General features: G+C 35.2%; 1 protein-coding gene across 3 annotated transcripts in view; it reads right to left on the minus strand.

Moving 5' to 3' along the window:
- Positions 1-3,605: 3,605 nt before the first annotated feature.
- Positions 3,606-26,578, minus strand: part of WASHC3 (WASH complex subunit 3) — a 45,945-nt gene continuing 22,972 nt past the window's right edge. For 2 of the 3 annotated variants that reach the window (XM_011220033.3, XM_002915457.4), the window contains exons 6-7: positions 17,683-17,747; positions 3,606-3,863 (exon numbers count right to left, since the gene is read on the minus strand). In XM_011220033.3, coding sequence (XP_011218335.1) covers positions 3,779-3,863; positions 17,683-17,747 — 150 coding nt within the window. In that variant the 3' untranslated portion in view covers positions 3,606-3,778. Of the gene's footprint in view, positions 3,864-7,718; positions 7,847-17,682; positions 17,748-26,578 lie in introns of all 3 variants that reach the window. The other variant, XR_004620762.1, reaches the window with a different exon arrangement.

Raw genomic sequence — 26,578 nt, forward strand, 5'->3', positions numbered from 1 at the left:
GGCACTGGAGGAGATAATGCTAAGTGAAATAAGTCAAGCAGAGAAAGACAATTATCATATGATTTCTCTCATCTATGGAACATAAGAACTAGGATGATCGGTAGGGGAAGAAAGGGATAAAGAAAGGGGGGGTAATCAGAAGGGGGAATGAAGCATGAGAGACTATGGACTATGAGAAACAAACTGAGGGCTTCAGAGGGGAGGGGGGTGGGGGAATGGGATAGACTGGTGATGGGTGGTAAGGAGGGCACGTATTGCATGGTACACTTGGGTGTTATACGCAACTAATGGAGCATCGAACTTTACATCAGAATCCGGGGATGTACTGTATGGTGACTAACATAATAAAAAATCATTTAAAAAATTCTTTATGAGAATCAACAATGAGTATTTATTATTCACACATCTAAGGCCAGCTGGGAATTGGCTACGCATATGTTCTGGTCTTGGCTGGGCTTGCTCACATTTTGAGCTTGGCGGCTGGGTGACTGGAACAACTTAGCTCTGTTCCATATATCTTTCGTTTTTCATCAGACTATCCCAGTTATGTTCTTATGTCAGTGACAGAGGCACAGGAGAAGGCAAGACCGATCATCCAACTATTTTTCAAGCCTCTGCTTGGATCACATTTGCTAACATTCTATTGGTCCAAAACAAAATCACCTGGCTAAGTTCAGAGTCAAAAGGTGAGGCAGAATGCTCCACCCACAGTGGGAAAGCAATGCAAAATAATATGGCAAAATGTATGGCGACAGGAAGACGTGAGGAACTGAAGCTCTTTTTTGCAGTGCTAACCTGCCAGGTGACAGATAAAGAAAAAGCAGGCCTTGTTCATGGATGGACCAGCTTATACATTGGTGTGAGCCAACAATGGCTGGCTTCTACACTACAGCCTCTCTCAGAGGAGGCCATAGAGATTAGTGGTGAGGGAAAAATCTTCCCGATAGACAGAACTTCATACAGTACACTTGGTCATCCATGCTGATAGAGAAAGACATGGCTTGAGTTAAGAATGAAAAAAAGTCTATTTGTTTATGGCAAAATGTGCAGATTTTGTATATGGAATGCCAATGAGAGAACACTCACATGAAGAAGCAAAGATCAGGCAGACGGGATGATTCCAATAGATTTCAGCCAGTCTTGTCTGTAACCACTCAAGGCTTGCACAACAAACCCATGAATAGAATAATAATGGTGACAGAGATGGAGGCCATGCATGGGATGGGACCAATAGCTTGGGTTTTTTCTCATTAAGGATGATCTAGTTACTACCACTATTGAATATGTGATCTGTCACAAGCAGAGACCAATGATTTGGTACTATCCCTTTATTGAAATCAACTAGCTACTTGGTAGCAAGTTGTGTGCATTAATTTCCTTCCACCCCAAAGGAGGAAGTAATTCATTCCTATCATTAATTTGTACTCTTAATATAGGCTTGCCTTCCAGCAGTACCTCTGCCATCATTACTATCTGATAGTCTACAGAATGCCTATTACCAACATAGTATCCTGCATTACATTGCCTCAGACCAACGAACTGTTTTATAGCAAATGAAGAACATGAATGATTAGATCAATGAACCTACATATACAGCATTATCTAGAAGCAGTTAATCTAGGAGAACAATGAAATGACCTATTATAGGGTCAGCTGAAGCATCAGCTCAGGTATAACATCCTGTAGGATTAAGATCCTATTTTCCAGGACATGATACACGTACTATACCAATGACCAGTATATGATACCATGTCCCCAAATGAGAGGTGCAGGAACCAAGAGGAAAGAAATAGCATTGGCCTTCTTACCACCATTCCTAGTGAGCTACTTGTAGAATGTGTTTCCCATTCCTACCACCTTAGGCTTTGCTGGATTGGAGGTCCTGTATCCTGACAGGGTAAAGGGAAGAAGCTGGCATACTTCCACCAGGAAGCACTGTAAGGATTCCACAAAACTGAAGCTACATTTGCCAAATGGTCCTGTTGGGCTGCTCATGTCTGTGGGACAACAGGCAAGAAAGGGGAATTAATATGTTGGTTAACATGAGGAACTAGGAATGTGACCACAAAATGAAACAGTGAGGATGTGTCTGGAACTCAGGTCACTGGGGGTGTGTCTTGACGTTCCCAAGGCTGGTGAGAACAGCATACAACAATTGTGATAATCATAACCTAAAAAGGGCAAAGTAACTAAGACTCTAGATCCCTGAAGGGATGAAGGTCTGGTGCACTCTAGCAGACGACCAAACTAGACCAGCTGAATTTCTGGCAGAGAGCAAGAGCAAACCTCAAATGAGGGGTGGAGGAAGATAATGCATATATTTTGGCTTTGGGTTCAGTAATAACAGGAACTGTAGCTTGTCTAATGCTTCTGAGTATTTTATAGAATGTGGCTGACCACCACCTTGAAGACTTGGTGATGGAGTGGACTTAACATGGGACTCAAGCTGTTCTGGACAGGCAAGAACTATTCAGCAATAAACACCTCTTTTGCCCAACATCACATCCCCTTATCAACTTCTGCTATCAGCCACAACTACACTTGACGGTGCTGACCTCAGACTTGTCCTTTTTTGCTAGTGAAATCCCACAAGTGTGAGCCATGCATCTTTTTGTTTTCTGATCCAAGTCCTTTTTCAGTGTTGGGGGAGCCCGCCTTCCCACATGAAAAGTACAGCCCAGAAGTGCTGAGGTAGTCAATGCTCTTGGAGGTAACTTTCAACTAATGGCGGATGGAAACTGGTTAATAATTATCCTATCCATATTAGGTGGGCATTTTTGGGAGGCATTTTGTAAGCTCCTCAGGTCTTAGAGCCCAAAATGCCAACCTTAATAATATACCTTTGTATGGGTTTTCTTCCTTTTGCTCTTCCTGTTCTCTCACTTCTGCATCCTGTGATTACCTCACAAATGACATACTTACACCCAAGTCCTTTTCTCAGGGTCTACTTTCAGGTGGGCTAAACTAAGATGAGCACCATTAATCAAATGTATTTATATATCTTTTCATGTAAGTATTTTAGAAATTTTTTACACTGTGTGTAATTCATGAAGAATTATTTGCAAGGTGAGGAGATGACAGCATCTTATGTATTTTTTTTTCTGTTTAGGCAATAAAAGAATTGATCACATGATGCTTGCTCTGAAACACATTGAAACTACCTTCAATTCAATTTCTATCTGATAATATTCCAAGAATATCTGACACTTGAATAGTATAGGAACTAATGGACAAGTGGTGAAAAGCTCTATATGGTAACAAATATGAGCAATAAATTCCAAATTCATACTTTCTATGACATATAGGCTTCACGTTGTCACAGAAAATTTAAGTCTGGTATTAGTCTCTGCCAGAAACTTCCTTAACAAGTCTTATAATAAAAATACACATAATAGTTTTCATGCTTAAATAGTCACAAAAATTGAATAACTCACGTAGCCAAATTCCCTTTTTTTGCATTGAATCTATTTGTTATCACCAAACTCACATTGACTTCATTTTCAATGCTCACCGCATCCCTGAAATATCCCATCTTAGTATTTGGAGCACTAACAGCACTACTCTATTTTTCAGTCGCAGCCCTGTATTTTGGTAACAAGACATACTGCCAGGTTATAAAAGTTTTATTTTATTTATTTTTTTAACATAGAGGAAGTTTGGTGGTGGATATATGGCCATCTGATGTTTTTATGACTAAGAGTTCAAGTTCAGGTTCTCTTTCTTATAGAATGTAAATGTATACCTACACATGTATATGTAACTGTTATCAAAATTAAGCTTAGTCACTAAAAGAAGATTCACTGTCTGAACTTTCTTCTGTATTTTTTTCACTTTCACCATCAGGCACTGGAGCATCTGGCCTCCTGAAAGAGAAGGGAACAATATTTAAAGGTTTTTCCATTTGAAAAAAATAATTTACTAATTATAAATTAAGTTCATCCTAGAATGTTACTGCTAATAAATCTGCCAAGTCTGCGTTCTTAACTGAGAGAGTCTCCCACTCTCCACAGCATGCTTCTCTTCAGCTTCTCCAGCACCACAGGGACTAAATGCTGTTCCTGTATGGGCCACAGCGCTGTTTTGTCTTGCCAGTCCTTACAGAGTGCTACTTCAGCACTTTCTGCTTCTCATAACCATGGAGACCCAACTACAGACAGAGATGCGATGTGGAGAGGCTGGCATGCCCACTGCTACATCTCTGCAGCCTCCAAGTGTACAGGAGGTACAGAGAGAGGAAAGCTAGCAATGGAAAGAAAAGGAAAATCTTCATGTTTCTGAAAGCTGCAGAAAGAAATTTAAAAATGGGAGCGAGTGAAAGAATGGCAATTAAGAAACACAAACAATACGGAAATTTTGCAGGGGAGAAAAAGGCCTGGTAAAAGAAGGTTCTTAATGTTTGTTGAGTGTTTTCACTTATATTTTATCTTCATAGAATGAATGTAAAAAGTTATGAGCTGGCAAAAATAATGTCTCAAAGATTCCCTAGGCACAACAAGGAGAAATGAGAATGGTTAAACTCCAACTTTGCAGGGATATATTATAATAAACCAAATGAAATTTTAATGGTGTCATCAAAACAATCAATTAGATAAGCTTTACAGTGTTTGTTAGTAAGTCATCTAATCAATATGGTAATACTATCATTCAGCCTCTATTCACTCTGGGGAAATTAACAGGGAAAGAAGAATGATATAGCTGTTCTGTCTTAATAATTGAAACCTACCAGACTTATTTCTCCCTCAGGGTTCTCGACTCTTAGGACACCAACCAATAAAACTCTTTTTTGCCACAAATATAATTACTATTATTCAAATTTAAAAATGCACAATCTACCATTTACATTTAGTTATTAAAAATTATGGCTTGAGTTTTGGCTTATGTTTTTTAATATTATATGTCATGCTACAAAACAAAGATGCTGGCATTGCTCCCAGCAATGGGTCAAACGTAAACCCATTTGCTCTGCTGTACAATTTTAGATTATGCCTCTGAGGAAGTCACATGTACTCAGAACAGTAAAACTTAAAGCTGGGTACAGCATGTCTAAGTTTTGACTGATATTCCATCTGCCTAAAATATTAACACAAGACCACAGTCTTCATTGCTCTCCATAGAAGCAAGAACTCTAGAAGTAGTGGGCATGAATACTGGACACATTTTCCAAGAAAATTTCCCTTTGCTATATAGGTGATTTCTTACTGTCTTTACTTTGCTAAAAAGGAAAAAATTACCAGAGGGAATTATTTGAATGCTGTATCAAATTATATCAATGGCAACTCAAACAAATAAAACAATGTATACGACGCCTCTAAAAATGCTACTTAAGGGAAAAGCAGCTTAAGCCTAGAAGGAGCCGAAATTATATACTTAATTTACGTGTGTAGCCATTTTTTAATATATGTGATCATCACAGCTGTATAGCATAGTGGTTAAGAACACAGATTCTGGAGTCAGACTGCTTGGATTTGAACCCCAGTCTTGCTACATATTTGAGCAACTCTGGGGAAGCTATGTAACCACTCTGGATCCAACTAATTGACTGGATTATTAAAATGAATTATTATAAGTAAAGTATATCAAATAATATTTGGCACATAGTAATATATTAAATAAATGCTATCTTCTCTCATCATCATCATCATCATCATCATCACATACCCACCATTTTGCCAGGAACTGTGTCAGGTGCTGGAGATACAGAAATGAATAACAAGTAGTTCCTGCCCTAAAGAAGCTGATATTTTAGGGGGATATTTCAGAGAGAGACAGAAATGCAAATTATCATTATATAGTGTGATATATACGAATACAGTTGTAGTAACTATGCTTATGTGAAAAGAAAAAGTAATTCACTTTATGAGGTTTGGCCAGAGAAGATTCCGGAGAAGTGGAGACAGTTGTGAAGGGTGTTAGGATATGAGTAGCAGTTTCTCAGAAACAGAAGAGATGGGAAAAAGTGGGTATGAGAGGTTTCTGAGTAAAGAAAAATGGGATTTCATGCTGCATTTGGGAACTATAAGTCATTTGGGAGCTACAGTATAAGGTAACTGCAGTTAAAATCTGATGACATTAGACCACTTGGCAGGAGCAACAGGTATGAGAATGAGGATTAATACTACTCCTTTGTATGCACATACTACATTTTGTTTATCCATTCACCTGTGGGTGGGCATTTGGGCTGTTTCTACCTTTGAGCTACTGTCTATAATGCCACTATGAACATGGTATACAAATACAATTTTGAGTCCCTGCTTTCACTTCTTTTGGGTATATACACAGAAGTGGAATAGCTCAACCATCTAGTAATTCTTTGATTAATTTCTTGGGAAACTGCAATATTGTTTTCCATAGCAGCTATATTATTTTACATTCCCACCAACAGTGCACAAAGGTTCCATTTTCCTTGTATCTTTGCCAATACTTGTTATTGCTTGTCTTCATTCATTTAAAAATAAATTTTAGGCTAGTTTGACTTGGAATTGCGAGGAAGATAAAAGAAAAGCATACACTAGTCCCCTTTGGATATAAAAAAGAAAAACTTCAAGATATTATGAGAATCAAAAGAGGCAATGTATATGAAAGTATTTTATAAGTTAAAAAGCTTTACAGAAAAGTTCATAATAAAGCTTAAAACAATACCATCATTTCCAGACTGAATATTCATATTCTTAAGGGGAACAAAATTTTGGCTTTTTATGTTATGATCAGAATTGCTCTTACCTGATCCTGTATATACATGAACCTTTTAAGTTGTTTTTCATGCAACGAAGTTTTTCAAAAAGATTTTTTAAAAAATTTACTCATTTGAGAGAGAGCGAGAGCATGAGCATGAGCAGGGGGGAGGGTCAGCAGGAGAGGGAGAAGCAGACTCCCTGCTGAGCAGGGAGCCCCAATAAGGGGCTCAATCCCAGGACCCCAGGATCATGACCTGAGACAAAGGCAGATGCTTAAACAACTGAGCCACTCAGGTGCCCTCATGCAAAGAAGTTTTAAAGATATGTTTGAAAACGCTGCTATCTATAAGCACTGGCCTAAAGTTTAGTTTCTCAAAATTCAAACGATTCACTATTAAAGTGTGAAGATGAGGACTTTATAACAGTTTCTCAGTGTCCTAAATATATGAGTGAATCACTAAAAAAGAGCTTATCAGCAAAATGCAGAAACACATATAAAGTCAGAGTACATCATGATGTATCATGTATGTTTTTAAAAAATCTCAATCTTTAGTGGTTATACAATAAAAAACACTATTTTGGTAGCTACATTTTAAAAAACATACTTATAAGTCAAGCAGAGAAAGACAATTATCATATGATGTCTCTCATCTACGGAACGTAAGAACTAGGAAGATCGGTAGGAGAAGAAAGGGATAAAGAAAGGGGGGGTAATCAGAAGGGGGAATGAAACAAGAGANAATAAATAAATAAATAAATAAATAAATAAATAAATAAAAATAAACATACTTATATAATTTGTGGCACCAAGATTACCCATAAAAGTCTTAATAACAGCAAAATTTTTAAAAGTTTAACTTTAAACTTATTAGTCTAGTTATCTTTTAAAATAAGTATTTTAAGTCACGTATTAAAGTTGTTAAGGTTGACCTCAACAAAAAATGAGCCAAAATTTAGAAAGGAAAGGAGAAGGAAGAGCTAAACATACCAATCAGTACTTTTTAGCATATCAGATGCTGTGTGCATGTTCTGTTTGATACTCACCTTCTCCCATTTTTGTGAATCAAATAAGGATGCCAACCACAATTCCTCCTGCCCCCATTCTTTCCCCATACCCTTCCTTGTTTCCGTCACATAATCCAGGGTTGGCCAGTCATTAAGCACTTCTTCCCCTGGGAAGAGAGACTGATTCAAGGGAGGGCACATGACCCAAGCAGGGCTAATCAGAATGTTTCCCTAGAAATGAACTATGATATTCCATGTAAATTTCATTCAATTAATAAAACTAACAATATTAAAGCCTTCATAACTGCCAATTCCTTGGCTTCAAGGAGCAAGATGAACTATGGTAGGAAAGAAGAGAATTATTATGCCAAGGAGTAAAGCTGGAATATGGTGCTAGGAGTGAGAGTACACCAGCCAGCCAGACAACAAGCACAGATGACACTGAGCTCCTAGATCCTGTCCTACTTAGACTTCTTAGCTATGTGAATCAATAACTTCCCTTTTTGTTTAAGCTAGTTTGAGTTGGTTTCTGCGATTCTGAACATGAAAAGAGTCCTAAAATACAAGTATCATTGGTTTAATTTGTTTTCATTAAAGAGATATTTATATTTGTGTTTAAAACCACTGCCACTTTAAGGACACAAAAACCATATAAACATACTTTGGAAAAACATTTATTTACGTAGATAAATAGTTTAAAAATATTTTTTATTTTCTTTAAATTTAAAATGATTAAATCTAAAGCAGATTAAGTGACAAAAACATTGTTAGTAAAAATATTGCTGAGTAGGTTATGGGGGGAAAGTACAGTAGTTATCATTCAAATCACTTTTCAATATTGACTATAGCACACATAAACTTAAATGTCACATGATCCTGTCGTCAGGAGTGTTCTGTCATGCTCTACGCAAGGGCAACAGGTGGTCTTAAAGGAAAAAAGGAAAACACTAAATTCCTGAACCAAGATTGCACTGACTATATAAAAAAACCTCTGGGGTGGTTATAAAAATGACAATTTAGACTTTGACATTATAGTAGCTAGTCAGACTTACTTCAGCTTACATTTATTCAAACTACACATACTTTGGTCTTTTCCCTTTTGAATGCCCATCAACACAGGTATATCCTGTCCTTTGTTGTGGTACGTAGGGAAACAATGTAATACCTAATAGAAAGAAAGAAAGAAAGAAAGAAAGAAAGAAAGAAAGAAAGAAAGAAAGAAAGAAAGAAAGAAAGAGAAAGAAAGAAAGAAAGAAAGAAAGAAAGAGAAAGAAAGAAAGAAAGAAAGAAAGAAAGAAAGAAAGAAAGAGAAAGAAAGAAAGAAAGAAGGGAAAGGAGGGAGTGAGGGAAAGGAGGGGGGGAGAGGAGAGGAAAGGAAAGGAAAGGAAGCCAGCCCTCACAGTAAAGACTGGCTTTTGCTATTTATCTTGGGGTCCTTTACTTCCCAGCTGCTTCCTTATCTTTTGCTCACAGTCATTGGCAGACCACAACACTTTTTAATACAACTCTTTAATATTTATTTTATTTAATATTTATTTAATATAAACACCTCTTTAATATTTCTACTGTTTTTCTCACTCTTGTGATCAAGGTCTCCAACTCTGACCAACAATAATATTTTGACATTGTTTTTTCCTGTCCCATACTTTCTAGCCAGTCTGCCAGCCAGTGGTTGAGAAGTGACAATCACACTGAATGACATTCCAGCTCAGCAAGAATTAAAAAATGGAAGCAGAAAAACTATCTTTGGAATTGTTCAGCTGGGAAATTGAAGTCTGTACTATCCTCAACCAGCCCAAACTTTAATTCACTATGTTGTTGTGTAGCAGGAGGTAGACAAAGATCACTGTCAGATAAGGAATTCCCTTAGAGGGCCGGACATTCCTTCAATATAATTATTAGAAAGTTTTCTTGGTTTCTAGTATCCTTTTGATTACTACTAATAAACCACCTCTTGTGAAAATGATAAGTAGCTTGAGGTGGTTACTTTTATTTCTGGCAACCATAACTGTGGTCATTCCAGTCTGTGAGGAAGGTATCAATGTCTTTTGAATAAATATCCTCAGGACAAATGCCAACTGAGCTGGCTCAGTTCAAAGCCTGCACAATAGCTTGACTCAATTACATGCTTTCATTTGCCAAATCAATATACTATACCCACTCACATCAATGGACAGATCATCCAAACAGAAAATTTATAAGGAACCATCAGCCTTATATGACACATTAGGCCAGACGGACTTAATAGACATATAGAACACTCCATCCAAAAGCAGCAGAATATGCATGCTTCTCAAGTGCACATGGATGGATCACATATCAGGCTATAAAACAAATCTCAATAAATCCAAGAAGACTGAAATCTTACCAAGCATCTTCTTCACTCACAATAGTATGAAAGTAGAATCAATTACAAAGATTACTGGAAAAACTACAAAAATGTGGAGATTAACAACATGCTACTGAACAACCAGTGGATCATTAAAGAAATCAAAGAAATAAAAAAATACCCAGAGACAAAAGAAAACAGAAATATGACACACCAAAATCTATGGGATGCAGCAAAAGCAGTTCTAAGAGAGAAGATCATAGCAATACAGGCCTACTACAAGAAAAAAACAAACAAAAATCTCAAATAAACCATCTAACTTTACACCTAAAGAGCTAAAAAAGAAGAAAAAATGAAACTCAAAGTTAGTAGAAGGAAGGAAATATTAAAGATCAGAGTGGAACTAACAGAATAAAACAATATTAGAAAAGATCATTGAATTTAAGAGCTGGTTCTCTGAAAAGATAAACAATTGACAAGACTTTAGCTAGACTAACAAAGAATAAGAGACTGGCCTCTAATAAAATCAGAAAGGAAAGATGAGAAGTTACAACTGACATCACAAAAATACGAAGGATCATGAGACTGCTGTGAAAAATCACCAAAAAATTAGACAACCTAGAAGAAATAAATTCTCAGAAATATACAATCTTCCAAGACTGAAGAAATAGAAAATCTAAATAAACCAATTACTAGTAAGATGACTGCATCAGTAATCAAAACTTCCAACAAGCAAAAGTCCAGGAGTAGACAGCTTTACTCATGGTGAATTCTACCAAACATCCAAAGATTTAATACCTATCTTTCTCAAACTCTTTAAAAAAAATTGAAGAGGAGGGAATGCTTCCAAACTTATTTTAGGAGGCCAGGATCACCCTAACCAAAACCAGACAAAGACACACCACACATGCACAGACATACATACATTACAGGCTAACATGCCCTGATGAACACAGATGCAAAAATCTTCAACAAAATACTAGCAAACTGAATTCAGTAATACATTAAAAGGTTCATATACCACAATCAGGTGGAGTTTATTCTAGGGAAGCAAGAAGTGTTCAACATCCACAAATAAATCAACGTGATAGGCCACATTAACAAAATGAAAGACAAGAATCATATGATCATCTCAATAAATGCATAAAAAACATGGGACAAAATACAACAAACACTTATGATAAAAACTATGAACAAAGGAGGTACAGAAGGAACACATGTCAATATAATTAAGGCCATACATAACAAACCCACAGCTAACATCAGTCAATACCGAAAAACTGAAAGCTCTTCCTCTAAAATTAGGAATAAGACAAGGATACCCACTATCCCCACTTTTATTCAAGATAGTATTGGAAGTCCTAGGCACAACAATTAGGCCAGAAAAAGAAACAAAGGCATCAAACTGGAAAAAGAGTAAAACTGTCACTATTTGCAGACGACATGATACTATGCACAGAAAACTCAAACAACAGCACCAAAAAACTGTTAGAACTAATAAATGAATTCAGTAAAGTAGCAGGATACAAAACCAACATATGGCAATTCGTGGTGTTTCTATAATCTAATTAACAAATTATCAGAAAGAGAAATTAGGAAAACAATCCCATTCAAAATTTTATCAAAAAGAATAAAATACCTAGAAATAACCTTAAGGAGGTAAAATTTTTAAGGAGGTGAAAGACCTGTATACTGAAAATTATAAGATACTAATGAAAGAAATTGAAGAAGACACAAATAAATGGAAAGATATCCCACGCTCATGGATTGGAAGAATTAGTATTGTTAAAATGTCCATACTACCCAAGCATTCTACAGATTTAATCCAATCCCTATCAAAATTCCAATGGCCTTTAAGAACAAATAATTCTAAAATTTGAGAAAGCAATCTTGAGAAAGAACAAAGCTGAAGGTATCATGCTCCAATTTCAAACCACAGTACAAAGCTATACTAATCAAAACAGTATGTTATTGGTATAAACACAGACACACAGATAAATGGAACAGAACTGACAGCCCAGAATTAAACCCACATATATATGGACAATCAATTTATGAGAAAGGAGTCAAGAATACGCAAAGGAGAGGGGCGCCTGGGTGGCACAGCGGTTAAGCGTCTGCCTTCGGCTCAGGGCGTGATCCCGGCGTTATGGGTTCGAGCCCCACATCAGGCTCCTCTGCTGGGAGCCTGCTTCTTCCTCTCCCACTCCCCCTGCTTGTGTTCCCTCTCGCTAGCTGTCTCTATCTCTGTCAAATAAATAGATACAATCTTTAAAAAAAAAAAAAAAGAATACACAAAGGAGAAAAGATAGTCTCTTCAATAAATATGTTGAAAAAACTGGACAACCACATGCAAAAGAATGAAACTAGACCACTATGTTATACCACACACAAAAAGTTAACTCAAAGTGGCTTAAAGACTTGAATGTAAGACCTGAAACCATAAACTTCTTAGAAGGAAACATGCAATAAGCTGCTCGACATTGGTCTTAGTGATATTTTTGTGGATCTGACTCCAAAAACACGGGAAATAAAAGTAAAAATAAACAAATGGGATTACATCAAACTAAAAAGCTCCTGCACAGCAAAAGAAACCATCATCAAATTGAAAAGGCAACCAACTGAATGGGACAAGATTTTTGCAAATCATATATCTGACAAGGGATTAATATCTAAAATTTGTAAAACTCAACAACAAAATAATAAACAATCTGATTAAAAAATAGGCAAAGGATCTGAATAGACATTTTGCCAAAGAAGACATACAAATGACCAACAGGCACATGAAAAGATCTTCAACATCATTAATTATTAGAGAAATGCAAATCAAAACCACAATGAGATATCACCTCCCACTGGACAGAATGGGTATTATTGAAAAGACAAGAAATAACAAATGATGGCTAGGATGTGGAGAAAAGGTAACCCTCATATATCAAGTTGGTGGGAATGCAAATTGGTATAGCCACTGTGGAAAACAGTATGAAGATTCCTTAAAAAATTAAGAATAGAACTATATAATCCAGCTATTTGACTTGTGGGTATTTATTTATTTTTAAGATTTTACTTATTTATTTGATAGAGAGAAAGCACAAGCAGGGAGGAGGGGTAGAGGGAGAAGCAGGCTCCCTACTGAGCAGGGAGCCCCATGCGGTGCTTGATCCCAGGAACCTGGGATCATAACCAGAGCCAAAGGCAGATGCTTAACTGACTGAACCACCCAGCCACCTCTGACTTCTGAGCATTTATCCAAATAATACAAAAATGCTGATTTGCAAAGATATTTGCACCCCTTTGTTTATGGAGTATTATTTACAATAATCAAGAAATGGAAAGAACTTAAATGTCCATCATTGGATGGATGGTTAAAGAAGTTGTGGTATATATGTGTGTATATATATATATATATATATATATATATATATAAAATGAATACTATTCAGCCATAAGAAAGAATGAAATCTTGACATTTATAACAACAAAGATGGACCTTGAAGGTATTATGCTAAGTGAAGTAAGTCAGACGGTGGAAGACAAATATCAAATGATCTTACCCACATGTGGAATCTAAAAAAAAGCAAACACATGAGTTAACAAAATAATACAAATATAAGGTCATAGATACAGAGAACAGATTGGTGGTTATCAGAGAGGAAGTTAGGTGGGGGTAGGCGAAATGAGTGAATGGAGTGAAGTATGGTGATGGATGATGGTAACAACTTGTAGTGATCACTTTGTAGTGTACACAGATGTCAAATTACAACGCTGTATACCTGCAACATATAATGTTATATATAATTTTACCTCAAAAATATGCTACAAACTGTACCCCCACACACTAATATTAAAGAGTGTGACCAGCTGAATTTCAATTTCAGAAGTCTATTCTTTACTGCAAAGTTTAAAATATAGACTTTTCAGTTTGAGAAAACAGTATAATTCAAAAGAATAACTACTCTGTGTACGTCAGATGTCTTCGTCGAAAATACAATGGTATACAGGCAACTAGAGGATTATAAATAAGTTGTGATCCAAAAGCCTGGTAAATCCAATTGTTTAGAACTTGCTACATTTTCCCTCATTAAAGCATTCATAAATCACAACTAACATTTATTGGACTTTTACTACTTGTCCAGAGCTGTGCTTACATCATTCTCTTGAGAAAGGTGAACTTTTCTATTTATGATTTTACTAATGAGTAAATTTATGCACAGAGCAATTAAACAATTAGTCCAGGGTCACACTGCTAGAAAATGGCAGGGCAGAATCTGAATAAGCAGATTCATCTCTTCCTGGGCAGGTCCAGAGGCTAGTCTACATATCCTAAAATAGTAAAAGTAGTAATTACTAGGTAATAGTAGTAACTATAGTTCTGGGACATAAAAGTATACCCAAAAAACAGGATAAGGGAGAAACTATTTTTTTTTCCCGGTAAGAAAATTAGGCATTGATTGAAAGAATTCACCTGTTGTATAGTTCTGAAAACAAAACTAGAACAGATTAATCTTTATCTCCATTTTGTTTCCCCTTAAACTCTTTAGAGTATGATGATGACAAACGTATTCTTTCCCATGTCTTTATTTCATTGGCATTGAAAACTAATTTTTACAAGCTAAACAGGAATAATTCTCAGTTATATAAGCACCACTGTTATTTTCAAAATCTTGGAACTTTTAAAAATAACTAAATAATCATTTAGTAGCAAACAAATTTTATTTGGTAATTATCAGGCCTTTTCTTCAGTTTCATAGACTTTCTAAAATTCAATGATAGTCGTTTTTCTAGGAAAATAGTCAGGTTTTCTTCTCTCTCATCATGTAAACTGTTTTAGTTTAAAATTATGTCTCTTAGCTTCCAAATTTTTATACACACAAGTCAATCAAATAATAATGTATTTGTGATCAGTCTTTATTTTTATATTAACCTTAATTTTGCTCTTTGCTCAGTGCAGACAGACCTAGATGATTTCCTCTACAGTTGTATTTGTCTGTCTTACCACCTAAGACTAATTTAAGAAGAGAGTATGTTTATGCTTTAAAGGAAAAACAAAACAATGTTTACTGAAAGTTCTTGGCTAAAATTCTAAATAAAAGTATACTCTTCCCTCAGATGGCACATTTTCTTCTCCTTCATCATCTCAGACGTTCCTCCCAAAGTGAGGCTCCTTAGTTTTCTGTAAACATGATTCCCAAAATGCCAGAATTCCTCTTTAACAAGGCGATTGATTTCATTTATCATATCTAGCTAAGTGCTAAAACTGGTTTTCTAGCAGTAGTGGTGATAGGTTATAGTGAGTCACCCTACTCTAACCCTTGTGACCGATGGCATGTACTTATGAGGTCACAGATCAGAATTCAGGCTCCAGGCTGTGGTTGAGGAGCAGCTTTTCTGTAAGACAATGTTAACTGTTACTGGAATTCTACCCCAAAACTTGGCACCACCTTGCAAATGAATGTTTCTCAACATTTACAGACAATGACGGGCTCTCAAACTTGCTAAATGAGATACATCAAGGAAGTATTGGGGGTGCTGGGGGTTCTCCCCTTGGTAGTCATCCATGGACTCCCCCTCCCCATGGTGATACCTAAATGGAGTCTTGATGAATATGAAATTAGACAGGCCAGTAATAGGGGGGAAGGGAGTTCCAAGGAGAGAAAAAAATTCAAAGACACCAAAAGGCAATAGGAAGATGATACATTCAGAGAACTGCAAGTAGTCTGCTACAGCTGCAGGAGATAGGAATGTATGGAAGAGTGGCAAGAAATGAAGAAGAGAGCCTGGGTCTTGATGATAAAAACATCTATATGCAATTCTGAGATGTTAGATTATGTGTCAAAGGCAGCTGAGAGCCACAGAAAGTTTCGAAACAAGAATGAATATGAACAGATCCACTAAGGCTTTAGTGACAGACTGAAAGAGAAGAAGGAAACCAATTGGGAGCTATTATAATAATTCAGGTAAGAAATGATGAGGGCTTGAACTAAATAGCAATGGGCACGGAGTCCTGTGATCAGCTGTCAGAGATATTAAAAATGATAAAAATCAAAAGTGACTGACAGGGACAGGGAAGAAGACAGAATCAAGGATGACTTTCAAGTTTTTGATGTGGGTAGCTGTTGAAGTAAAAGATTATGAAGTAGGTTTAGGCTGGGCAGAGGATGAAATGAAGCCAGTAGGGGGTAAAAAGATTGGCTATCCAACATATGCTGATAGTTACTGGACTGATAGTTTTCCATTACATTTTCTCTGGAGAGAAAAATCATCATTTTAAAGGTCATTTTAGCCCTCTGTTATTATAGAAGGTCTATATTTCCAGAAGCAAAAAAGAGGTCACGGTCTATGTTAAATATATTTATAACATATATTCCAATGAATACCAAAATGGATTGGACCCATATGTTCAGTTCACATTAAAATATATGTCACAATCCATCTGCTTTTAAAGTGTGTGTCAGAAACAATTTCCAGAACAAATGCCAAATATCCTGGAGATGCCTGAGTTCAAATTACCAATATATGCCATTGTACTTAAACTGTTTGCTACTTGGATGTATACTAAATGAAGATACATGTTTGAAATCTGTTCTTACAGACTTTTAAAAAATTCTTAAATATTGTTTTTAAAAGATAAAATATGAGAAAAAGACTGTTTTATGGTGTTTCACCTCCAAAATGCACACATTTTCTTGAAGGGCTGAGAGCCAAGAAAAATTTTAAAGTATACTGCTAGTATAGTATGAATGTCTGGATAACATAACTAAATACATCAGGGTGAACTAAAACCCCAAACTGGACTCTTTACAAGCATCTACATACTTGAAAAACAGACTAGCTCTGAATAATCCATTAAGATATATTTTATCCAGAATGAACTATGTAGCCAGGTTTGCTTGGATGGAATAAATTATTGTCAAATTTCTGAGCCATGATTTGTCAGCATTTCTCAAAAAAATTTTTTTTTACAAAATTCACAGAAACAGATATCTAGTTTCATAATAATTATTAATGTGGACCTAGAGTGGCTTTACCCTATTTATTTCTCAATCTGGTTCAACTTAGATCATGGTAGGGTAAATTTCCTATACACTAAGGTCTTAAAAAGTCAAGGAAAGAAAGAAAGAGAGAAAGAGAGAAAGAAAGAAAGAAAAAAAGAAAAGAGAGGGAGGGGAGGGAGGGAAGGGAGGGGGAGGGGAGGGAGGGAAGGGAGGGAAGGAGGACGGAAGGAAGAGAAAGAGAGAAAGGAAGGAAGAGAAAGAAAGAAAGGAAGGAAGGAAGAAAGGGAGAGAGAGAGAGGGAAGGAGGGAGGGAGGAGGGAGAAAGGAAAGGAGAAAAGAAAAGAATAGAATAAAAAAGAACAGAAAAACATGGCATGAAAGAAAAAAAACTTGTCGACACTACTACTGTGCAGCAAAACTGTCATCAAATTCCATCTCTTTTGGATGTATAGATTCATCAATGATCTATTGAAACTGCTCCTATAATGTGTAATGGCTGGTTTTAGTAGCATAGGATAGATTTTTCATTTTTGTAACATTAGCAGAGACATTATTTATGAAGGTGACTTCCTCAAGCATAAAACACTATATAGTAGAAAAAAATAGAGCCTGAAATATTTTTATTGTAACTGATAGATTTAACATCTTGACATAATATTACATTAGACGAATTACTTACTCAAGAAGATCTGGGTCTAGTCCTTCCGATATCATTTTGTTTCTTATTGCCATCACTGGAACACCCTAAGCAAAGGACATAAGATAATCAATTATTAAAAATGCCTCCTTCATAAAAACAGATAAATACAACAATGAAGGAGAATTGAGAGCCCAGATATAAACCCAAATACAGATGGCCAACTAATATTTGACAAGGGAGCCAAGAATGGAGAAAAGAAAGTCTCTTTAATTGATGGTGCTGGGAAATTGGATAGTCAAATGTAACGGAATGAAACCTGATCCCTAACAAGACTTACAAAAATTAACTCAAAATGGATTAAAGACTTAAATGTAAAACCTGAAACCATGAAACTCCTAGAAGAAAACATTGGAAAAAAGCTTCTTGATACGGGTGGGAGTTGATAATGTTTTTACGGAAATCACACCTAAAGCACGAGTAACAAAATACAAAATAAGTGAGACTGTATCAAACTAAAAAGCTTCTGCACAGCAAAAGAAACCAACAACAAAGTGAAAATAAAATACCTACATCAAAAACTAATGATGTACTGTATGGTGACTAACATATCATAATAAAAAAATAATAAAATACCTGTAGAATGGTATAAAGAATATTTACGAACCATATAACTGATAAGAGGTTAGTATCCAAAATATATAAAGAACTCATTCAACTCAACAGGAAAATCTTAAATAATGCAATTTAAAAATGGGCAAAGGACCTGAGTATGCATTTTCCAAAGATATATGAATGACCCAACACGTATACAAAAAGATGCTCAATATCCCTAGTTAATAGAGAAAATGCAAATCACAAACAATGAGATACCAACTCATGCCTGTTAGAATGGCCATCATTAAAAAGATAAGTGATAACAGATGCTGGCATGGATGTGAGCAAGGGAACCCTTGTATACTGTTAGTGGGACTGTAAATTGGTACAGCCACTATGGAAAACAATATGAAGATTACTCAAAAAATCAATATAGAACTACCATATGATCTAGCAATTCCAGGGCAGGGAATATATCCAAAGGAAATGAATCTACTAACTCAAAAAGATATCTGTAGGTCCATTTTTGTAGCAGGATTGTTTATTATAGTCAAAACATAGAAACAACTTAAGTGTCCATCAATGGATGAATGGAGAAAGAAGCTGTGGTATATAAACACACAATGGAATATTATTCAGCCATAAAAAATGAGAAAATCCTACCATTTATCACAACATGGATGGACATTGAAGGCATTATGCTGAACACATGAAGACAAATACTTTATGATCTCATTCTGTGTGGAATCTAAAAGCAAAACAAAACTACCAAACTCATAGAAAAAAAGAGACCAGATTTGTGGTTACTAGAGGCAAGGATGGGGAGGGGGGGTGGTGTGAGGAAGGAGGGGGAATTGAAGAAAGGTGGTCAAAAGGAGAAACTTCCAGTTATAAGATAAAGAAGTAATAGGGATGTAATGTACAACATAATGAACTACAGCTAACACTGCTGTGTGATATATAGGAAACTTGTTCAGTTAATAAATCCTAAGAATTCTCATCACAAGGAGAAATTTTTTTCTTCTCATTGTATCTGTGTGAGATGATGGATGTTAACTAAACCTGTTGTGGTAATCATTTCACAATATATGTAAATCAAACCATCATGCTGTATGCCTTAAACTTATACAGTGATGTACTTTAATTATTTCTCAATAAAACAAAAAAATTAAATGAATAGAAGCTAAAATAAAAAGCCTCCTTTAAAGGCCTCCACATAACCCCCTAAAACAAGACCTTTTAGATGGCTCATATATAAAATAGCTCTTATTTTGGTTTTATATTAGTATGTATGTAGCGCTTGAATAATCTAATAAGGTACACATTTCAACTGACTTAATGGAATCAGTGCTATCCAATATCACATAAGCCCAAATTAAATCATTTGAGCTTATCCATTACTAATTCTGCTGCAAACAAGTCAGATATCACATTTTTACTTTTCTTATACCTCCAAAAAAAAAAAAAGGTTGATAACTTGAACGATTAAAACCTTGGCTGGGATGCACAATAAATACTTAACTAGATGAGTAAATGTCTTTTCAAATAAAGATTTCAGAGCTTTCTATTCTTAAGTATAGCTATGTTAATGTTCTTTTCATAAGCAAATGGTCCAATTCCATTTGGACACACAGGTCAAATAAAATTCAAGAATTCTCCTGGGACTGTATTATACATCTTATCTACCCCAATATAAACACTAAGTAATGAAAATGCTAGTAGTGTACAAGTCACAAAAACATAGAGAACATGTGAATCTCAAAATTCAGGATAAGAACAGAAAAACAATAAGAAAAGAATATGTCAGAAATAAATACATATTTACTTGAAAAGGCGACTGATTTGATGATAAACATTTACTAAAAGCTCACTTATAAAGCTCTAAGGGAAGAAGATGTAATCAAGTCTGCCAATTCCTGCTCTTCACATCATTCCAAAAGATGAGGAAACACTAATATGTGTTAAATTTGAGGACCTTCATTATATCACTTTCAAAAGTGGAATCACTGTGCTTTAAAAGGTTGTACACACAGTTGGGACCCTCTCTGTCATATCTCTTCATCCCATGTGGCAGAAAGGGTAAGCTGAGCCAGAGTCCACGTGGGAAAAAGCTCAATCGCTTTTCCACGGGTGCTGCATACTCTTCCCTTCAGGCCTTCCATGTCACTAGCCAGTTGTGTGACATTCAACTTTGAACCCAAGGTATAGAAGAGGCCCCTTAGGAGCACTAATGCTCCAGGTCCAATTTCTCAGAACTCTACCCTGAAGTTTCTGGGCACCAACCCAACTAAGGTTCTCCTGCTTTCTTTTGTAGTTGTCCCATGTGTTTTCTGGTCTCAAGGATCTAAGGAGTAAATTTACTGGGTTAGCAGAATTCTGGTATCACAATCCCACACCTTCAATGTTTAACATCACTATGGCAGCACAGTGCTTTATGCTGAGAAAAGACATAAACAGCCCCTGCCCTCGGGGAGTAGTCTAACAGATGTGTTAGATAAGCACAGTGCAATCATGCAATCGATAACAGAGGCCTGCATAATGGGTAATGTCAGACCCACAGAAAGGCAGACTGAGTTGAGGATCAGCAAAGGATCTGCAGAGGTAAGCCTTAACGATGGGGTAGACGTTTTAGTTAAAATGAAAAACGCGAAGACTTAGAAACATACACAAATCTTTAATCTATTTTACACAAGTTGTCTCAAACATATTTTTAAGAACAAAGAGATACTCTCTAGATAATTCCCTCCATCAAAATTCTTATTTTATTTTACATTTCACCCAAGAAAATCATATAAATCTCAGCAAGCATATGTAAAAACATGAGAATCAAATGGATTATAGATTAAATATGAAGAATCTTCAAAGTTAATGACCATATATCTCTTACAAAAATGTTACAGATCTTGCCAAGTTAAATTCAGATCATTATTAACTATAATCTTTATTTTTAAAATCAGAAAATATATTAAAATTTAATTCTTATTTATTTTTTAAAAAATGTCCAGAAAAGACAATTATAGAAGGAGTCATAAAATGCCTTCTAAAACCATAATCTCTTATTTGGGTTATGGAGGAGAAAAGTCCAAGTTCTCTACAGCTTGCTAGGTTAAAGGAGGCTGGCTGTCTTTCAAATTTATAGGTTACCAGGAAGACTCTCTCCTGAGAGGCAACAAAGGCAACATCGTCATTTACAGGCCCTTTTATACATTCATCTTTATAACTGTTATGTTTAAATCATAAAGTTAAAAAATGCAATCTATTAAGATTCAGAAAGTGGGGTGCCTGTGTGGCTCAGTCAGTTAAGCACACCTGACTCTTGATTTAGGCTCAGGTCATGATCTCAGGGTTTTAAGATCAAGCCCCATGTCAGGCTTTGTGCTGAGTGCGCAGCCTGCTTAAGTTTTTCTCTCTCCTTCTCCCTCTGCCCCCCCCCCCACATGTGCTCTCTTTCTCTCCCCAAAAAAAAAAAAAAAAAAAAAAAAAAAAGACTCAGAAAATGATGGACACTTAAATGCATCCTAAATGTTAGATGAAAATAAATAGCACCATCGTATAATTCTCTTCAAAGCCATACTCCTGAAGTAATACTGTTTCACAGTGTAAATTTCAAGAAATTCTAAAAAGTAAAACCTACCAAAGTAGGTTTGGAAGATAAAAAAGGTGGAAGAAAAACCTTTTGTTAGCTTATGAAGGTCAAGGATAATGAAAGGAAAAAAAGGCTATTACTTGTTTAGGGGCATCCAATATGAACAGACACTAATATTTGGAACCAAAAAGCATGAACTTAAAACTTGTACCACGTTTAAAATATATTTCCTGGAATTAAGACTTGAGAGAAAGATTCTTCTCTTAAGTACAAAATGTACTTAATGATTACTTCATAATAAAATGCATTTAATTTTAATGGTAGAGGAGAAAGCCGACACTTGAAAGATAAGGTTGGGAATTTTATTGATAATTAAAACTTAACTATTACTTAACTATTTAGTATAACAAGGAAAGTCAGGATGGTAAAACATTTCATAAAAAACACTAAAGTGCTAAGGAGAGATGTGAAAAAGAGCAGAGTTTTATGTTAGAACTTCTTTAAAAAGACCTCTCAATTTCTATTAACTATGGTTTGATGGTATAAGGTCTTTCTACAAACTCAACTATGTGATTTATTTATTATACTTTAGCATAATCCACAAGATATCATTGGAAAGGTTATACAAAGAAGTTACGAAGCTGAGAAAAAAAAGGGAGGAGAAATGATGTTGAAAAAAAATTTCCTAAAATATAGCAAAGAAAGTGTGTATGAGGTGGTAGTGAGGGGAGGCAGTGGGTAGGCATTAATGGGGAAAAGAGAAGTTGGTAGAATTAGATAAGCTCCCTACTTTAACACGAGTTTCATGGCCTTGGTTATAGTATAAGAACACTAGAAATCTAAATATGTAAGCTCCATATTTTACCCTTAATTTTTTGAAGCTGTTTACAGCACAAGAATACAGATATTACCAAAATTTGGTGACTCTTTAGTCATTTCTGTATACGGATGTGGATGAAAGAAAATACAAATAACTTATCTTACCCTAACAGAGACTTTAATATTATCATCACCTTAAAACAAATCTCATAAAGCTTGATACAAAAATAATTTGGCCTGTGTTCCAAAGGATGCATTCCAAAGGGATTTGCTGCTATGTTTCCAGTGATGTTGCTGAGAAAGTTTGTTGTTTTGATATATTCTTCCTTAGGGGTTAAGGAACAGAGTCGGGTTTGTTAAACATCAAAAAGAAGTGTCCAATTTCTGATCTCCAAGAGACAAAGCTACTGGTGGTCTAAGTTGGACATGAGAGACCTCAAAACTGAAGTCTACTGAACTGTGGGATTATTTTTGGCAAGTGATAATGGCAGTTTGTCCAACATAAGTAATGAAGAAGAGAGAAGGCAGCCGTAAGTTTGATGTTCCAAAAAATCACGTCTGTATTTGCGTCACTGGAGAAAGTGTGTAAAGAAGCCACACTAATGAAATTATGATGGCAACACTAACCGTTACTAACTAGTTTCTTATATCACAAAAACTGAAGGTTGCCAATATTTACATTTATTATGTTAATGAAAGACAAGCTACTAAATTCTTTTATAAACCATGTTGAAGTTTTCCTAGTTTTAGATTAGAAGTGAAGAAAAAAAGAACCTTACTCAATCTAATACAGATAAATGACTTTTCTTTTTTAAAGTAACAAAAAATGCTCCTTATACTTTAGTCTCTCCTCTCATTTATGACTTTGACTCACAACAATTCAGTTACGAAAGATGCAAAATATTATTATTTTTTCCTTACCTAGGTCAACAATTAAATAAAAAGATCTGTTGAGTTGACAGTTGAATAGTACTTTTTTTACTTTCAGGGAGAGGGAATGAGTAGGACTTGAATAGATGCCAGGGGTTGGAAAAAAGGCAACTGGTCCTCTAATCAGGTTGTTTACTTAAATTTTAACTTAGTGAAATGGACTCAACCATTTCTTTGCTTTCTGATTTTCAACAGTGCTATCTTAAAAATATCTATCCTGCCTTTTATGAAATATATTAGAATAAAATCTTCAGGTGAAATATTCTATATCATAGATACTAAATGTTTACTGAACAAATCCTACCACAAAAGCAAGCACATGCTCAACGATCTTCTTCTGGAAGTCTTCTGTGAAGGGATACAAAATTAATCACTGTCAAATGAATATGGCTATCTAAAAAAAGGGAAGCTTTATTCCTAATGACTTGTACAGATTTAGAAAATGCTAGACTCTGATATTAACTCCAATACTGTTGCCACAAAGGGTCACTGATTTGAACCTAAATATGTGGGGGTGGAGGGGGCAGCGGGGAGGGGAAACAGGTTCACATATCTTGACTAGTGCTATGTGGTTTATATGGAGCAAATAGTACATTCTTCCTTTTTCAATGATTATCTCAAGAGATAAGATAAGAACATATTTCTCACTGAGTGCCCATCACATATCTTTAAAGATGAAGGAACAAATCACTGTAAAATGGACAAAATGACACTGGTCATGACTAGGATCTCAGGAAACTGGTAAAGTACATTTGTAAAAATGAATACATTAGCCAATAAATACTCCATGTGCCCTTTAGGAATGGGAACTAAAGTAAGCTTAAATGTCTGTAAAGAAAAACCTTTTTATATAACATAAACCTTTTTATATAACATGATAAATATTAGGTGTAATGATCATGGTGCACTTTGTGTTTTCTTTGCATTTTGTAGCTACTCAAGTATTAGCTGATCTAAGAGTAATTTGGTGCTGTGGAAGAACCATTTTTCCCTTCATTATAATGTAAAAATAATACCTAAAATGTAAAGACTTGCTTTGATAGGGTAATTAATTATATGAATACTTCAGCTAAATTACAGCTTTGCTATACCACATTTAACTCAAATGATCTTTGTTCTTTGAAATATGTATTCATTAAAATTTCCTAAATTTGATTATATTTCTACTTTCCAGGAATAAAACCTTAAAAAGAATTTCTATTACAAATTATTTTGGAATTCACTACCAAAATTAAAACTGTAATAAGTTCAGATGGCCTTCTGTTCAGTTTTTGAAAATGTATTACTATATATACCTATTCAAGGAGAATTAAAGAAATATCTCCAAATATGGCAATAAAAGCTATAAAGAATAGAATTTTTAGTAATTAATTATAAAGATGATTCTACTGATTGAAACCACAAAATAGTCACTTCTGAACTAATTTTCCAATAGTGGTAATGTATTTGAACTGGTATGTCGTGAGTCTCATTCAATGCCCTTAGCGATCCATAGGTACCCATCGAAAGAGAGATGATCAGTATTAGCCATTCTGCGTGGCCAGAGAACCACAACGAAGGGCCCTGAATCTGATATCAGTGTGTCATCAGCACATGTTCTAACCAACTAACTGAATAAAAGTCATTTGTAAACTTGGGCTAGGAAAACAACAAGAAAAGTTGGGATGGTGCCTTATATTATGAAAAACTATGGTAAGATATACTTACATCTGGAGATATTTTTAAAAATTACAGTATTAAGATATAAATCTCTTCAAGTAGAGAAATAATTTTCATTGATTTTTCTCAATAAAATTTAATATTTTGAAATCTACTTCCTTTTAAAACATACAGTTAACATATTAGCATTTTTTCTAAACTGTAAAACAATCCTTAGCAAAAAATTAACTTACAAATGAAATTTTGTGTCCTACATCGCTATGATCCATTCAAGACAAATTATTTTCCACACAAGATCTGTCTACCCCATTATGAATGTTTACACTCTAAAATCCTTGTCAAATACAGTACTAAAATGTCTTCCTTAAGTTGATGGTCTCTACAACCATTAAGACACTTCTCTGCCACCTGAGATGAGCCCACTTCCTTATTATAGCTCATTTGCTTCTCTGGTCTTACACTTTTTCTCCCACTGCTAAACCATAATCTTAGACAAATTTATAGTTATGGTAAGAATCACAATATTTCCGAAAAGAGTAAATCTGAATAAATAACTACTTAATTTACATCACTATTATTTCCTCCTCACAACTTTGGAAAACTGTTTTGTGAGGTCCCTTATTTCTGGCAGAATGGTTAGTAGCAAAGAAGATAAAAGGGCACTGAGAAATCAAAGTTGGGCGACTAAAAAATTATAGTCAGATCAGAGTAAAAGAACTATACCACACATTTCAGCAAGTATAAAAACTGTCATTGTTAGTATCTATCTTCCAAAGCTTCCTTAAGAACCTTAATAGTAGAGTACTGTTCTTTTTGTTGCAACTTCTAAAGAGTTACAGAGTTGTTTAAATGAGTTGGAATGAAAGATACGAAGTCTAAAAAGTTAAAAATATTTTTCTGCAAAATGCCCGTCTTTGTTGCTTCCCATCTTATGTATCATTTAAAGGAGATTCCTATGAAATTTAAAACTATCTTAAGCTTATCCTCCAAACGTTCCCTCCTCTGTGTTTGCTTAACTTCCTTTTCCTTTCTTTTATGGGGAGAGGCATATAGAGGTATGGTGTTACAGTGAATTTAAGGCAGATGAAGTAAATTTTATTGGTACTCCACAAAATAAACTGAAATAAAGAATTAAATGTTTTGGCTTGAAAGGATTGTTTCAGATAGGCCACCCTATGTAAATTATTTTAGTTATGATACCAATGACACAAAAAAATGACATGGCGAATAAATTCCTAAAGAAATATATTCTTTTCATACATCCTTTTATACTTAGGAAAAACTGATTTGGCAAATTTAGCATCCTAAATTTATTACCTTATCAATTATTTTTAAAAGATTATTTTG

This window comes from Ailuropoda melanoleuca, chromosome 15, assembly GCF_002007445.2.
Source record: "Ailuropoda melanoleuca isolate Jingjing chromosome 15, ASM200744v2, whole genome shotgun sequence".
Taxonomy (NCBI): Eukaryota; Metazoa; Chordata; class Mammalia; order Carnivora; family Ursidae; genus Ailuropoda; species Ailuropoda melanoleuca.